This window comes from Pinus tabuliformis, chromosome 9 (genome assembly GCF_031772625.1).
Source record: "Pinus tabuliformis cultivar Carrire ecotype Pingquan chromosome 9, CPIR1, whole genome shotgun sequence".
Lineage (NCBI taxonomy): Eukaryota > Viridiplantae > Streptophyta > Pinopsida > Pinales > Pinaceae > Pinus > Pinus tabuliformis.
Genome location: NC_142307.1, coordinates 303,553,811 through 303,572,111, shown reverse-complemented (window position 1 = coordinate 303,572,111; position 18,301 = coordinate 303,553,811). Strand labels below are relative to the sequence as shown.

Sequence of the window (18,301 nt, the reverse complement as noted above, 5' to 3'; positions counted from 1 at the left end):
ACCTATCAAAATGGCTGAGGAAGGAGATGGATTAGTACCAAATCAAGGCCGAAGAGACGAGGAAGAGTCAACCTTTAAATTTCCTATTCAAGAACCATAAGAAGATGATGAAATAAAAATGAAAAACATACCTCCATCTGTGCTACCAAACTTTTATGGCATGGCTTCAGAAGACCCAGATTCATTCTTTTTTGAGTTTGACATTGTATGTCGAACATATGGTTACACAGATGATGCCCATAGGCTTAGACTATTCCTAGCAACATTAAAAGCATCAGCATTAATATGGTTCATGGGGCTTGGTGAATATGCTATAACTGATTGGGATGGCATGAGAAGAATATTCCTAAAGAAATACCAACCTTATTGTAGATCAAAAGATTCCAAAGATGATATCTTTAGGATGAACCAACAAGAGGATGAAAATTTAGAGGAATTCTTAGAATGGTTTGTTTACAATTTACAAAAATCAAAACACCAAACCATGCCTCTTGATTTGATTCGAACAATATTCTTGAAAGGCATTTGAGAGGAATACTTAGATGATCTTAACTTGATGGGCAAAGGTGATATTTCTACTTTAAATTTTGAAGAAATTGCTAAGTTATGTGAAAAGTATTCTAGGAGCAAAGCCAAAATTGGAAAAAGAACCATATCATCCAAAGCCACAAAATCTGCTTCAGCAAGTGTCACAAGGGCTGAAATAGGGAACCTGTTAGAAGAATTCAAAACAAATCTGTTAAGTACCTTAGGAACCCAAATTGACACTCTAAAAGCTAAGAAGAGGAAGATCAGATGATGGCTATCTTTTTCCCAAAATGTTGGAAGAAACATGCCTTAAAAGACTGCCCATTAGAAAACATTCAAGTTTGTGCCTTTTGTACTGAAAATCATGATATATTTCATTGCTCTAAAGTCAAGGTTTTGCAGAATTGTAATGTGGCAGCTAATGCAGATATGGAAAATGTGTATTACATGGGCGCAACGAGACCATGGCAGCCAAAACCAGCACCTCAAGGTATGTTCCCAAATCAGAATTTGCAATTTCCTTTACATGATCAGATGTATGCTTAGAATTCATGGAATGTACCCATGTCATGGCAGCACCAAAATTACCCCCAACAACAATGGAGACCATCTCAACAATACTCTCAACAATATCATTCATATCCTCAATCATACCAACCATATTCGCAGCCATATCAACAATATCATCAGCCATACTCGCCATATCCTCAATCATATCAGCAATATCCTCAGCAGAAAGTTGTTTACCCACACCAACCTCAACCCACTCAACAAGCATTGCCTGCTCCTCCACCAATAAGTCCACCACAATTACAACTCCCATCTAACTCACAACCTCCCAGACCTACTCAAATCCCTGCTCAACCTGTACCAAATCCAAATAATAGGGCAGAGAGACCAGCCTACAATGTAGATGAGGGAACCTCATATCCCACATTACCCTTGCAAAATATCAATTTGAGGTCTGGTAAGGTACTCCACAAAGAATCTCCAACAACTAATAAACAAGAAGAAAACGAAGAAAATGAAATTGAAACTTCAAATCAAAGAAAACAAAATGATGACACCAAAAATAAACAAATGCAACCATTGCATCCACCACCTTTTCCAGACCGATTGGTCCAAACAAAACTTCCAATGTCTATACCACAGTTTGATGTTTTAGATGAGCTTAATAATGTCTATATAAAAATTCCACTACTACAAGCCATAAAAGACATTCCCATATATACTAAAGCAATCAAAGAACTGTGCCTTAAGAAGCCTACTAGGAAAAGGGTTGATCCGCAAACCATTCATGTTATTGGATATTTAGCTGGCCTTATGACAAACACCATCTCAATGGAAAAGTATGTTGATCCTGGTATTCCCAGGGTCACTACAATCATTAACAACATACATATTCCAAACACTTTAATAGATCTTGGGGCCGCAATAAATGTCATGACTCTTGAAACTGTGAAAACACCCCAGCTCACAAATTTGCAGCACACAACAATTGTTTTAGAACTCGCTGATAGGTCTAAAGTGATTCCTAAAGGGATTTTGGAGGACATAATTGTTTCGCTGGACTCTTGGGAGTATCCAGTGGACTTTTTAGTTCTTCAAACCAAATCCAATTTAGGAGGGAACCCTATCATCCTTGGTAGACCATGGTTAGCAACTGCTGATGCATTCATAGGATGTCGATCGGGTAATATGATCATTTCACGAGGAACTAAAAGAAAACAACTCACTCTTTACCCATCAGCACAATCACCAGCAGTAGCACACAATTTATGGCTTGATGATAAATACAATGACAAAGAAGAAGTACAATCTTTTTTTAGCATCAACCAAATCTATGATTTTCAAGAACATAATAATGATTATTTGGTAGAATTGTTCCTTTCTCAACCTGATATTTCCGAAAATTTGAGAAATGACCAATATCATGTTGCAGATGCACTTTTAGCCCAAAATTTTCGGGAAACATGCACCATTCAATCTTTGTAAACAACATTCCACAATATTTTTCCCATTCAATCCATCACAAACACACAGAGTAAGACCATAGAGATTAGTCCAAGAAAAACTTTGAATATTGGCACTCACCTAGACTCATCTCAGCAAGAGAAATTGATTCAATTATTAAGAAAATACCAGAAAGCATTTGCTTGGGACTACACCGATATGCATGGTATTCACCCTGAAACATGCACTCACCATATTTATACCAATAGTACTATCAAACCAGTGAGGCAACCACAGAGACGAATGAACCCCATGCTCTAGGATATTGTTAGAGAGGAATTACAAAAACTGTTGAAAGTTAATTTTATCTATCCTATCTCTGACAGTCAGTGGGTATCCCCATTGGTAGTAGTGCCCAAGAAAAATGGTAAGTGGCGGATTTGTGTCGATTACAGACAATTGAACAAAGCAAATCTCAAAGATTATTTCCCACTACCATTTATTGACCAAGTGCTAGACACATTAGCTGGGAAATCATCATTCTCTTTTCTTGATGGTTTCAGTGGCTACAACCAGATCAGGATAGCCTTAGAGGACTAGGACAAAACCACTTTTACTTGTCCCTGGGGCACTTATGCTTATAATGTTTTGCCATTTGGACTTTGCAATGCTCCAACTACATTTGAGAGAGTTGTATTAGCTATTTTTTCTGATTTAGTTCATGATTGCGTTGAAGTTTACATGGATGATTTTTCAGTGTATGGCGATTCATTTGAGCATGCATTAGAGAACCTTGAAAAAGTTTTGAAGAGATGTATTAAATCTAATTTGTCCCTAACCAATGAAAAGTGTTCTATGATGTTAAATGAGGGGATAGTATTAGGCCACTATATTTCTTTTCAAGGCATTGAAGTTGATCCATCGAAAATCCAGATCATTGTAAATTTTCCAATTCCAAAGACTCAAAAAGAGGTAAGAAGTTCCCTTGGGTATGAAAGCTATTATAGAAGGTTTATTGAACATTTTAGTAAAATAGCTTCACCCTTGTTCAAGCTTCTAGCCAAAGATGTACTTTTCAACTGGAATGAGAATTGCCAGCAAGCATTTGAAACACTCAAAAAGAAGTTGTCAACCACACCAGTCTTAAAAGGAACTAACTGGAACCTACCATTTCACATCTTTACAGATGCATCTGATACTGTAGTAGGTGCATCATTAAGGCCAAAAAGAGGAATCTTGTCATTATGCCATATATTTCATTAGCAAAAATCTAACACCTGTAGACTTAAACTACACAGTCACAGAAAAAGAAATGCTTGCCATCATACATGTTGTGAATAAATTCAGACATTATATAACTGGTTATGAAGTTTTTGTACATACTGACCATTCTGCCATTAGGCATTTAATGAATAAAACAGTAACTAGTGGCAGAGTTACCAGATGGTTATTATTGTTACAGGAATTTAACATCACAATGTTAGATAGACCAGGTAAGGAGAATCAGGTGGCATATTTTATTTCTAGACTGCAAAATCAAGGTGAGGTTGTTCCGGTTGAAGATTCTTTTCCAGATGAAAATATATTTGCAATTTCAATAGTGAATCCTTGGTAAGCTGACTTGGCCAATTATTTGTCGACAGGAAGAACACCTCCATACTTTACTCCAAAGGAAAAGAAGAGGCTAGTCAAACAAAGTGCTCGATACTCATGGATTAATGGCGATTTGTTTTACACTCGTTATGATATGATTATTAGACGATGTGTAAGAAATGATGAGATAATTGATATTTTAAAATCTTGCCATGATGAACCGTGTGGTGGGCATTTTGCAGCTAAGCGAACAGCATTCAAGATTCTTAGTCTTGGATACTACTGGCCATCTATTTTCAAGGATTCTAAAAATTACGTGAAGATTTGTGATAGCTGCCAAATAATGGGTAGGCCAACAACTACAGATGAGATGCCACTTCAACCCCAAGTGCACCTAGAGCCATTTGAAAAATGGGCTCTAGATTTCATAGGACCCATTAATCCAACCTCCAATGGTAAGAAGTACATCTTAGTATGTACTGATTACGTAACAAAATGGGCTGAAGCAAAAGCACTAGTTCGAGCAACTGAACAAACAGTGGTAAACTTCCTTTTTGAAGAGATTTTTGTAAGGTATGGAGTACCAAGGGAGATAGTGACTGATCAAGGTACTCAGTTTACTTCAAAGTTAGTTAAGGACATCACAGAAAAATATCAAATCAAGCACAGAAGAAGTACACCTTACTATCCACAGGCCAATGGCCAGGTGGAATCGACAAATAAAACTTTGGAAGGAATTATCACTAAGACGGTGGCAATGAACAGAAAGAATTGGGAAGAGAAGCTCAAAGATGCACTCTAGGCTTATAGAATCACGTGGAAGAATACTACAGGATTTACACCATATCAGTTGGTGTATGGCAAAGAGGTAATGCTTCCTATTAAGTTTCAGATACATACTTTTAAGATGGCTGCAAATTTGGAAATTGATCTGAATGAAGCACAACAAGAAAGAATTCAGCAGTTGAACCAGCTGGATGAAATGAGGCAGCAAGCAGAGGAAACAACAATCCTCATGCAAAAACAAAGGAAGTAGTGGCATGATGCACATATCAAGAAGAAGCAGTTAAAAGAAGGAGACTGGGCTTTACTCTTCGATTCTAAATTCAGAGATCATAAAGCCAAGTTTACCACACATTGGATGGGCCCATACGAAATCATTCAAGTTTATGAAAATGGATCAGTCAAGCTCATTATTATTGATGGAGAAGGCCACTCCTTTACTAGTCAATGGTCATCGCTTAAAACTTTACAATAAGCCCATCAGTAAGCAAAATTTCCTTCAAACAGTATCTCAACAGAGAGAGGTTGAGATATTGTAGCCTTTAGCTGTAGTATCTCTGCCTTAGTTCATTTCATTTCAATTTAGAAATCCAAAAGAAATTAAAAAATTAAAAATTAAAAATTAAAAAAAAAAAGAATAATAATAATAATAATAATGGGTTAGATGTGAAAACCAAACTCTGGCACACTCTAACCCAGAATTCTTACTTGAAAACCAATTCTTTGGCTGGTAAGAATTCCTTTTCTTTTTGTTTCTTGTTTGATTCATCACTTGAATAATGACTTGAGGACAAGTCAACGCTTTAGTGGGGGAGAAGCATCATCATTTTGTTTTCTTATCTCATCTCCTCATTGTAAATTCTCAAAGATTTCTTATCTCATCTCCTCACTGTAAATTTCCAAAGAGTTTGTTTCAGCACTCCAGATTTCAATAAAGAAGTTGTTTTTGTCTTTGTTCTAATCAAAGGGACCTGTTTAAAAACACTATGCAGTGGGACCTGTTCTATCCAGAAGACTATGTTACCAGCACCAACAATAGTGGGACCTACTCAACATATATAAAAGGGACCTGTTAAGAGACTGTTATCTCAAGTTACTTCAACAAAGATTCAACAAAGTTTCAATAGAGATTCAAAGGTTTCTTGTCATTGAGGCTTCATCAAACACCAAAGATCGAGGAACCTGCACACATATAATTCTTTTCCAGATTTCAACGAAGCTGCAAAAACATTTTCCAGATCTCAGGGGGACCTGTTGCATTCAAATTCATCTCAGAGGGACCTGTCATGAACAGCAAAGATTAGTCAAGAGAGACTAGTCCTACCTAGCATGCCAATTCAATGCTTGATCAACCAATAAAAGTGTAATGTATTCTTTATTTTTAACATTTAAAATCTTAGATTATTTTTTATGTTAAATGTGATGACTATGACTGCTGCGATCAATTTCAAAAACACCTACATACCTATCGTCCCTTATCATATTCTTAATCCCTATCATCTCCCAACACTCTAGCCTATCCCATATTTATACGATTTTTAAAATCCCCATACTCTCCATACGATTTCTCAATCCCCTCTTATATCACCCTTCCAGCCTTTGTTATCAACTCTTTATCAGCCAATCAAACCCTACTGCCAGTCCAACATCTCCCTATTCGGCCAGGTACCAATGAACGAGGGACATGTGGTGAACTGTTTGAAAGCCAAATGTTATATGGTTTTGTTCATTATGTTTGAATCGACCAAATTATAACATAACCACCCGACGAAGTCGAATGATGCAAACAACTATCTGATATCATACTCCAGTACTCCATACATGCTTCCAGCGTTATCATGATGGTATTCATACGACCCAGTACAACTACTCCTCTGTCATAAAATACAAATATGCTATGAATTGAGTTGGGTTGGTTATTAAAAAAATTTCATTTCACTCTTAGTTGTTCTATATTAGCAATTCGACTTCTGTGTTTTCAACAGCAAAGACTGAGAGTAGCAAGTGCTACGTAAGAAAAACACAGTCATTTGGGTTTACAAGTTTCGACCTCCACCATAATTACAAGACAGTCATCTGGGCATCGCTTAAGTCACTGAAGGAACTAGTTTCGAAGAACAGAGGGCACCACCAGGTCAGCAATGTGGAGCAAAAGACAAAGGTAACAAACCAAAATACCTTTGTTGAATTCGTAAGCATTAACGAAGAGGGTTAGAGAAAAATTTCTCTGTCGAAATGACTAATAGGGTAGAGCCAAGCACATTTGATAGTTCTCAGTACCACGATGACTGCATTGCAATTTTAAAAGAAAAAAAATGGCTACCCTTCTTGGAGAAGTTTAATGGAAGCAATGAGGAAGTCACTAAACAATTTGCCTTTACATTCAATGGGGAGAAAGCCTTGATAGGTAATTTTTCATTTAGGGTTTCAGAAGACACCATAGCACAGTCCTTAGGGATCAGCCTAGAAGGGGAGAAATACTTCAAGACAAAACAATTCAAAGAAAAATCATGGACCCAATTCATGTCCAGATCGAGGGTCTCATCCGTTAACTGGAAGAAAGGTGTCCCTAGGAGCTGGTTGATGCATCCATGGGATGAAATGGTGTATATCATCCAAAAATTTGTTACTTGTGAGGGCCGCTACAACATCGTTTATTTATACCACATCAAACTATTGTTACATTTGAAAGGGCAGTGCACTATTAGCTTACCATATTTCCTCTTGCAGAGCCTAACTAAAATGTCGAAAACCATCCAAAAGCAAAAAGGTGACGAGGACAAGAGCTTATATCATTTCGGGCTAATTAAAATTCTTATTGAGTATGAATTACAGAGAAGGGGAAGAATGTGGAAGGAATTCTTGGCTGCCAACCAAATCAAAGATGAAGAGGATGAGCAAGAACAACAAGAGCATTCAAGATTTATGCATGACATTGATGAAGAGATTCCTGTGCACAAATCAAGCAATGTACCTCCACCCATTAGTAGTGTGAGGATGATGAAAATGAGAGAAGAGGATGCCCAGAAAGCAGAGCAAGATAAAATTTTTACTACCTATACAAGAAGATCCAAGAGAGCACAAAAGACCTAGCTACAAGAAGACCAACCAGAATCGAATGCACCTGCGCTGATGGACATTGAGAGCAGTGCTCACTCACAACCTGGACCAGAAGTTGAGATAGAGGTTGAGAGCAACAATAGGCAAGGAAAAGATCACCACGTGCCATTAAGAAACAAAGGAGGCTGGAAAAGAAAATTGAAAAGTTAAAAGAAGAACTGATGGAGGCCAACATGCTGGAAAAAGTCATCAAGAAAGAGAATGAAATGCTAAGAGCACAAAGTAAAGAGACTCAACAGAAAAATGAGAAGTTGAGGGAGCAGATCAAGGAACTCGAGGCTAAACAAACTAACATTTGCAAGTGGGCAACCAAATGGTATAACCAAAAGAAAGCCCTCAAGGAGAAGTACAAGAGTTTAAAGCATGAGCTCCACAGTCAGAAAGATGCCCAAGCTAAGAAGAACAAGGATGCATTGTTGAAAGCAACAGAGGTGCAAGCAGGGACAGAGTTTAGAGGCAGCACATTAGGATTAGCATGAGGGCATGCTAATTCATTAAGCTTGGGGGAGATGTTGGTACCATTCCATGACCATCTTTTTCTTCTTGAAACACATCATTTGTCTACCTTTTTCCTCCATAGATCCCTTATATTCCTTGAAATTGATTAGTTAATAGTATTATAGTTGTTAGTTTGCATTAAAGTTAATTTATGAGTTTTTATGTTAGAAATTGGGAATTTTTAATAAAAGGTTACAGGAAATCACAACATCCTGTAAATGGTTCATCATCTGACACGTGGCATGACAGGCAAGCTAAAGCAAGGGATAGGAACAAAAACTAGAATGTACAAGCATGGAGAAACATCGATCCTACAACAAATCAAATACTCTTGGTTATGCGGTCAACGCTGGTCAAAGCCCCAGCCTCTTGGTGACAAAGACAGCAACAGCCATAGGTTTCCCAAACCGGTTTCGTTTTGTTTCTTTTTGGAAATCAGTTTAGAATGGAAATGACCCAAAAATCATTCCATAGTAAAAGCGGAAATAGATGCATAGTGAATGTACATTCAATCCAAATGAAAGCTGTGTATTAGTTGTTTTTAGAAACACGGATATAGTTACAGTTACATGGTTGTTGATCTCTGTATATCGTTTTGAAAACAGAGCTTTTGTATGATCTTTAGAACTTAATACCAGAACTCGATTACAGTCACGGTTTCATTATAACATTGTTCATGCGTTAATACCTTAGTTGCTTGAGTATATTCTAGTATACCATTGAAACGTGGACGGGCCCTGCGTGGACAGGTATACTTTCATTTTTATTTCATTAACAACTTTTGAATATTGTATAGCATGCATAGTGATTAGAGTTATGCTTATAATTTTGTTGATTTAATTAGCAATCTTTATGAATGATGTTTATGGTGATAGCTTAAAGGATTTATCGTTAAGATCATTGAACCATATCTTGTAAGAGATTTGATCCATCGTTATATTTTTAAAGCATCCTCATAAACTATGTTTACATGTATTTAAATTTGTAGTATGATTTTGATCTTTCATGAATGCTGAGTGTTAACTAGACAGAGCTTTTGTGCATAGCATCCTTGTAAGGGGATTAAAATCTCGGTCTAGCAATACACAGTGTCTTTAGGACAGTTAGATGAGTTGAGTGACCTGACTGTCAAGGTGATAGGGAACATATCTTAACCTTCCGTAAAGAAGTATTGTAACCTACCATAATGAACACTTAGTTAGGAATCCTTTATGTCTATAGATTTTAGACGCATGCCTCGAAGTTTACTTACCCTGGTCAATAATAAATTTAGCCTAATTTAGTACCTTAGGTTGGTCACTACAATGAACTTATCATGGAGGAATCTATTAGAATTGGAATAATCTCAAATCCCTAGGAAATTGGTGGGTGGGAGACACCAGGCACAAATCTAATTTTCTAAATTTATTAAAAGCCAATGCAACATATGTGTTGATAAGCATTAAGACTAAGCATATGGTGAGCATATTCCCTTGAGAATAAATCTAGGCCCTTAATTTAAAAAATAAAATAAAATAAAAACAGAAACCTCCTTCCATCTAAAGTTGAGAATCAATCTAGGCCCTCAATTAAACAAAAATAAATAAAATTCAACAAACCTCCTTCCATCTAAAGTCATATATATATATATATATATATATCTATATATATATATATATATATATATATATATATATATATATATATATATTCCTAAAATAATTACACATCTTATTGTAAAATGGACCATTTTGCTAAATAAATTTTTCTTATATAAATAGAATGTTATAAATAATAATGATGAACTTATAATGGAGGAACTTATTATAATTGCAATAATCCCAAATCTCTAGGAAATTGGTGGGTGGGGAGCCATGTGGCATGAATCTATTTTTTTAAATTTATTAAAGTAATGGACCATTTTGTTAAATAAAATTTGTTATATATAAATGAATTTTATAATAATAATGAAAAACCCATTATGGAAGGGCTTATTAAAATTGGAATTATCTCAAATCCCTAGGAAATTGGTGGGAGGGAGCCATGTAGCACGAATCTAATTTTTTGAATTTATTAAAAGTTAATGCAACCTAGTAGGCTCTGTAATAGACTACTCTCGTTGATAAGCATTAAGACTAACGCACTTTGTAATACACTACAATCAAGGATAAGCATTAAGACTAAGAATATGGTGAGTATATTCCCTTGAGAATCAATTTAGGCCCTCAATTAAAAATAAATAAAAGTCAACAAACCTCTTTCAATCTAAAGTTCATATATATAGGCCTAAAGGAATTACACATCTTATTGTAAAATGGATCATTTTCCTAAATAAAATTTTCTTATAATATATAAATAAATGTTAAAATTAATAATGAGGAACTTATCATGGAAGAGCTTATTAGAATTGGAATAATCTCAAATGCCTAGGAAATTGGTGGGTGGGGAACTCGTCTCACAATTAGAATTTCTTAAATTTATTAAAAGTAATGGAAAATTTTGGTAAATAAAATTTGTTATATATAAATGAATGTTATAAATAATAATGAGGAACTTATCATGGAGGAACTTATTATAATTAGAATAATCTCAAATCCCTAGGAAATTGGTGGGCAGGGAACCACATGGCACAAATCTAATTTTTTTAATTTATTAAAAGTCAATGCAACCTAAAAAAGTCTAAAAATTAAGTCTAAGGGTATGATGAACATATTCCCTTCAGAATCAATGTAGGCCCTCAATTAAAAAACAAAAAACAAAAAGTCAACAAACCTCCTTCCATCTAAAATTCATATATATACACCTAAAGGAATTACACATATTATTGTAAAATTGACCATTTTGATAAATAAAATTTCTTACATATAAATGAATATTATAAATAATAATGAGGAACTTATCATGAAAAACTTATTAGAATTTGAATAATTTCAAATCCCTAGCAAATTGGTGGGTGGGGAACCATGTGGATTAAATTTATTAAAAGTAATGAATCATTTTGCTAAATAAAGTTTGTTTATATATAAATGAATGTTGTAAATTATAATGAGGAACTTCCTAAAATTCAAATAATTTCAAATCCCTAGGAAATTGGTGGGTGAGAGCCATGTGGCACGAATCTAATTTTTTAAATTTATTAAAATTCAATGCAACCTAACAGACTTTGTAATACACTACAACCATTGATAATCATTAATACTAAGAATATGTTGAACATATTCCCCTGAGAATCAATTTAGGCCCTTAATTAAAAAATAAAATAAAATTGTTGACAAACCTCCTTCAATCTAAAGTTCATATATATATACATGCCTAAAAGAATTACACATTTTATTGTAAACTCAATCATTTTGTTAAATAGAATTTTCTTATATATAAATGAATGTTATAAATAATAATGAGAAACTTATCATGGGGGATTCTATTATAATTGGAATAATCTCAAATCCGTAGGAAATTGGTGGGTGGGGAGCCATCTAATTTTTAAAATTTATTAAAAGTAATGGACCATTTTGGTAAATAAAATTTGATTATATATAAATAAATGTTATAAATAATAATGAGGAACTTACTTATTAGAATTGGAATAATCTCAAATCCCTAGCAAATTGGTGGGCCTGGACTCACTTGGCACTAATCTAATTTTTTAAATTTCTTAAAAGTCAATGCAGCATAACAAACAATGTATGTTGATAAGCAATAAGACTAAGGATATGTTGAGCATAATCCCTTGAGAATCAATATATGCCCTCAAGTAAGAAATAAAAAAAACAACAACAAACCTCCTGTTATCACCAAAAAATTGATCATCTAGCCTAATTTACTAGATGGATCACAGTACACCATGTAAAATAAAAAAAACATCAACAAGCATCCTGTTACCACCAAAAAATTGACCAAAAAATTCATCATCTAGCATAATTTACTAGATGGATCGAAGTACACCATGTAAGGCCAATTTACCATAGTAAAATTGCTTTCACCGTGAGAAATTACTTAATAAACCACATTTGCTAAGTAATTTATAATTAAACCCATGAAGAATAATTAAATAAATCACTATTTATTTAATTTTCTTCTAGGAATAATTAATTAAACCATTGACTAATTAATATATACAGCTTGAGTGGGCCAAATGGTTAAGAGCATGTGTTTCCTCCTAAGAGGTCATAGTTTCAAAACCAAAGCGGGGTAGAGTATGTATGCCTTTGTAGATTTAGCAGTTGGGTCCCTTGTCCCACAAACAAGGGGGTCTCATACACCAATTTGGTGCTTGTCATGTTTGACCCAGTGATGAAAATAAATAGATAGTTATTAATTATCTTATTTTTCTCTAAGAATAATTAATTGATCACTAATAAATTATTATTCCTTGTCAAATTTGACCAATTTGGTGCTTGTCATGTTTGACCCAGTTATGAAAATAAATAGATGAATTATTAATTATCTTATTTTACTCTAAGAATAATTAATTGATCACTAATAAATTATTATTCCTTGTCAAGTTTGACTAAACCCCTTAGGAATAATTAAATAAATTAGTATTTGTTTATTATTCCTTAACCATGTTTCTTGAGATGATAAATAGATCATTTATTTATTTATTATCTCTAAATAAAAATTTAAATAAATAGATGAATTATTAATTATCTTATTTTACTCTAAGAATAATTAATTGATCACTAATAAATTATTATTCCTTGTCAAGTTTGACTAAACCCCTTAAGAATAATTAAATAAATTAGTATTTGTTTATTATTCCTTAACCATGTTTCTTGAGATGATAAATAGATCATTTATTTATTTATTATCTCTAAATAAAAATTTAAATACTTTTTCCCTCCCAGCTAGATATAATAAAATATTCCAAGTGGTTATTCCACGAATGGGGTTGATAATATTTTATTATTGCTCATTATTCCAGGATAACTCAATATTTTGTTATAAGTAGAATGTTTTCCATTCATTATTCACTTTTGATTATTTTCATTGTTGCACTCACTATTGTATCTCTAAATATTATCACTGTCGCACACCATTTTTCTTCCATTTGAGTTCCCATTGAGCTCAAACACTTTTTTTGTCAGGTTTACACATTATAGAGGAGAGAGACTCTACACAAGCTGAAGACGTTTGAGGATAGCCAAGAACCCATCCCATAGAGGGGGACTGGTAACAACTATGTGTTTTTTTTTTGTAAAGGTTCAGCCGAATTTTATATTAATAGAATACAGTAGAATACATAGTGTAGAGTGGGAGTCGAGGGGACCTCCCTGTGTCTGCCTTTATACATCTAAACAGGTCCAGTCTATGTTTTTATTGTTTTTAATAGAACACTTACAGCTTGTGGAATTATCGATATAGATGCATACATAGAAGAATCAAAGGAAAACTATGACCGTCATGCTCTGCATGTTTACAGGGCTCGATGGTCCACATTGTTTATGGTATTGCACTTCTCTTTGAGTTCCCCCTCCTCCAGGTCTTGCCAAAGGATGTGATAATCTTCAAGATTGGATTGAACTCCAGCATTGGCCATGGCGTCGGCCAACTTATTTGCTGTTCTTTGAACCACTTGAAAGGTGACACCTTGAATGTTGCTAAGGTGGCCTTGTAGGTCCTTCAGGATTGCTGAGAGCCTCTAGCTGGGGGTTAGATTGTCCACCTGAGTGCCATTTTGGAGTTTTCTCATCATCTTGATGACAATCTCTGAATCTCCTTCCACCACCAGAGGTAGAAGTCTGTAGCGATCAGCCAGGGTGATGCCTTTGATGAGAGTGATTAGCTCTGCAACATTATTGGTATTCATGCCAAGATTGCCATGGTAGATAAGATGGATGTTACCGGCATGATCCCTGACTACTCCACCGTAACTAGCTTTTCTCGGGTTTTTCTTTGACGCCCCATCGAAATTCAGTTTGAATGTTTGAAATGGAGGCAGACACCATTTATCCTACGTCGTTGTAGTGAAGGCCTGGTTCCTTCCTATGGGAGTGGTCTTGGCTTTGAGATTTAGGATCTGGATTATCCTTTGGTCATTCAGAGACGTGTTTCCCTCTTGCTGCAATATATCCATGGCATGGATCGATTCTGTGATTAGCTGTCACGTCTTTCCTTTTAACATTTCCACTGCCATCGCTGAATTCTTGAAGATTCTTGCATTGCGCTCTTTCCACATGATCCAAGCTATGGCTCCTAGAATGAGATTCCATGCTCTGTTGACCAGATTGTTGGAGGATATGGAGGATCTCCAGTTGCTCAATGTATGACAGATGGAGTTCCTATTTCTGTCGGATTGTCTGAAGACGATGGCCATGTCATCCCAAAGAGAGCAAGCAGTGGGGCAGGTGTTGAGAATATGATTGAGAGTTTCCTGATCATTCTCACAGAGGACGCAGCGGGAAGGCCCGATGAAACCCCGTCTCTGAAGATTGTCCCATGTGAGTGCTCTGTTATGCAAGACCAGCCAGGAGAACAGGGTGATTTTGGGCCAGGTTCCTCTATTCCATAGAGCGTGCCATTTGGGGTCCAGTTGTGAGTCAGGAGAGGCAACCATGATTTTGTAGGCTTCTTTGAGGCTAAAAGTTCCTTTAGGATTATTTCCCCACCGAAGGATATCCTCTCTATTCGATGTGAGGATTCTGCGCTGGTCTAGTTCTTGTAAAAGAGGGTCTATATTCTCATTGTGGTCTTGGGTTAGCCATTGCTCTTTAGATAGCCATTTTTTCCATGTAGTAGCCAGTGTCCTAGGTTGCCAGTAGTCTGCTACAGTCACCAACCCTGCTTCGTGCATGTCCCTTTTAAGAGTAGTCCAATCTGGGTGGTCCAGTGGGGGGAGTTGTTACCAGGCATCCTCCCAAAAGAGGGTGGTGTTGCCTTGTTGCACTTACCAGAAGCTGTGCCTTTGAACAATATGTCGATTTTCCCATACTTTGTTCTAGAGGGGGGGCCCTTGAGTGTTACCAGTGAGCCTGATAAGGTCTTTGTCCCGAACTTGATTCGTGTACTTTTCTTTCCACAAGGTAACCCAAAGGAAATTAGGATTTTCCACCCATCTCCACCAGATTTTCACTACTACAGCCTTGCTTAGGATTTCAGGATCTCTTAGGCCCAGTCCTCCTGGCAATTTTGGTTTAAAAATGTTTGACCACTTGAGGAGGGCCCATTTTGGTTTCTTAGAATCTCCATTCCAGAGGAAGGACCGCTAGATGTTTCGAATGGATTTATAAACTGCTTTAGGTGCCGCTAGGGCCGAGAGCATATAGGCCGAAATTGTTTGAAGAATTGATTTGATCAGCACCAATCTGTTGGCCATGTTTAGGGCTCTGTGAGTCCAGCTACTTAACCTGGCCTTCATTTTGTTAAGGAGGTCTTCCCAGTTTGCTGATTTGGGGGCATATTCTGAGAGTGGAATGCCAAGGTATTTGGTTGGAAGGGAGTTCTTCTAAATATTAAGAATTCTGCTAAGATTTGTCTGCATAGGAATAGAAGTATTGAAGAACAATAGTTTTGATTTTGTGAGATTGATTTCCATAACTGAGGCCTTTGTGAAGGTCCTTAACACCTTGCTGAAGGTTCGAGCTTCCTTCACTATGGGGGATCCCATGAGCATTGTATCATCTACAAATTACAAATGCGTAACTATGGGGCCGTGATGTGCAGGTTTGTTGCCTTTGAGCCAATTCTTCTGGTTTGCTTGGGATAGAGATCTTCCCAGACCCTCTGCCATGATAACAAAGAGAAAAGGCGACAGGGGATCTCCTTGTCTTATACCTCTGGAAGGAAAGAAGGGTTGTAGGAGCCCTCCGTTCAGCATGATTGAAAAGAATGCTCCTGAGACCATTTCCATTATCCAATTTATCCAAATCTGATTGAAGCTGAAAGCCTGGAGGATTGCTCTGATGTAGATCCAGCTAATTTTATCAAAGGCCTTTGAGAGGTCAAGCTGAATGAGCATACCTGGAATCCTTTGTGTTTTGATAGAATGCAGAACTTCCTGAGTGAGTATTATGCTATCGGTTATCTGTCTGCCTTCAACATATCCTGATTGTTCTGGAGATATGATTGAGGGGAGGATGGGTTTAAGTCTATTAGCCATCAGTTTGGAAAGGATTTTATAAATGACATTACAGAGGGCTATGGGCCGGAACTTGTCGGGTGAGTCAGCTTGATCAGATTTTGGAATTAGGGTGAGGAAGGTGGCATTGATGGCAGGTAGCACTCTCTTGGTTCTGTGAAAGTTCTTAATAAGATTGAAGAGGTCAGCTTTGATAATGGGCTAGCAAGCTTTAAAGAATTCAATTGTAAAGTCGTCTGGTCTGGGGGCTTTGTCAGTGGCCATGGTGAAGATGACTTCTTCAATCTCCTGCTCAGTGAAATCTCTTAAGAGAAGGGAGTTTTTCTCCTCCGTAACTAAGGGGGGGATAGCACCGATGACTTTATTGATGGCTTGGGTTCTATCATGAATGGGATCAATGAGAAGTGAATTGAAGTATGAGTTAAGTTCAGATCCTATTTTCTCCCTGGTATAAACTTTAGCGCCATCAGCTTTTGTGAGGGATTGAATACGATTGTTGGCTCTATGTTGAATGGTTGACTTATGGAAGAAGCTTGTGTTGCGTTCTCCACGTTTTAACCATTGCACCCTTGATTTTTGTTTCCAGAGCAGCTCTTCTTGTCTTAGCCTTTCTTCCCATTGCTTTTGTAGGTTTGATTCCTGAGCCAACCTTTCCTCATTGGGCCCTTCCTTGATCATTGTTTGTTGGAGGCCCGCCATTTTTTCCTCGAGCTCTCTTTTGGCTTGAAAAATGTTGCCAAAGGTGTTCTTGTTCCAGCGTTTGAGATTGGCTTTGATGATCTTGAGCTTTTGCTGGAAGATGTACATGATATTATCGCTCTCTATTGTGGTTTGAGTCCACCAGCTCTGTATATTTTGCATGAAGGTTGGATGATCTATCCAAAAACCTTCAAATCTGAAAGGTCTGTTTTGAGGCTTGTCCATATTGGTGAAGTGCATCTACACTGGCCAGTGATCAGATCCCCCAATAGGCAGAATGTTGGCCTCCATATCTAGATTTTGGAGCATGATGGATTCCGAGATAAGGAACCTATCGAGCCTCGATGCAACTTGCCTATTTCCCCCTTGCTTATTGTTCCAAGTATACAGACCATTGACTGTGGGAACATCAATGAGTTTAGATGCAGCTATGAAGGTGTTGAATGCTTCCACGTCTTTATCCAGTCTTCTTAAGCCTCCTTTCTTTTCCTCTAGGGTGGTGATCATGTTGAAGTCACCACCTAAGATCCAGTGGTTGGCCCCATGGTGTTGTCGGACCTCATCCAGGTCTTCCAGCATCTTGAATTTTTCCTGGATTCGCTGAGGTCCATACACATTGGTGATGCATATCGTGTGCTTTGATTCTGGCATGTTGAAGATGACTGATAACGAATGCTTAGTGGACAGAGCATTCTGCATAAAGAACTTGTTTTTATTCCAAAACATGAGAAGCCCTCCTGCTTGCCCAATGGCTTTTGTGCTTATGCAATGATAGCCTTTTGCAAAGAGTTTCTTAAGCATCTCTATGCCATTGGAGGAGCATTTGGATTCTTGAAGAAGAATAAGGTCTGGGGATTGCGAGAAAAGACGGTTTTTTAGGATTTGTCTTTTGGAGGTACCATTTAGCCCTCTAATGTTCCAGGTTGTGATCTTCATTGAGTAACCTTTGGAGTGGATAGGACCAAAGCCCTAATTTTTCCTTCATTGATTAGGTGCCTGCCGAGTTCTTGTATTTTCTGTTTTGTCGATTTTCTCCCCCTCTTTCTTCTCGGACCTTTCGGCTTGTATTGG

At 36.7% G+C, this 18,301-nt stretch overlaps 2 protein-coding genes across 2 annotated transcripts; both read right to left on the bottom strand.

Moving 5' to 3' along the window:
- Window positions 1–16,732: 16,732 nt before the first annotated feature.
- LOC149148428 (uncharacterized) lies at window positions 16,733–17,230 on the bottom strand. The gene has a single exon (XM_089442167.1). The coding sequence runs from the start codon at window positions 17,228–17,230 to the stop codon at window positions 16,733–16,735; it is 498 nt and encodes a 165-aa protein (XP_089298293.1).
- A 240-nt stretch (window positions 17,231–17,470) lies between these two features.
- Window positions 17,471–18,031, bottom strand: LOC149148427 (uncharacterized). The gene has a single exon (XM_089442166.1). It carries the CDS (start codon window positions 18,029–18,031, stop codon window positions 17,471–17,473), a length of 561 nt encoding a protein of 186 aa, XP_089298292.1.
- Between the last annotated feature and the right edge of the window lie 270 nt (window positions 18,032–18,301).

Bases quoted from the DNA above. Each gene is read 5' to 3' on its own strand.
- LOC149148427 (XM_089442166.1), bottom strand. From the start codon at position 18,031: ATGCTTAAGAAACTCTTTGCAAAAGGCTATCATTGCATAAGCACAAAA.
- LOC149148428 (XM_089442167.1), bottom strand. From the start codon at position 17,230: ATGGCGGGCCTCCAACAAACAATGATCAAGGAAGGGCCCAATGAGGAA.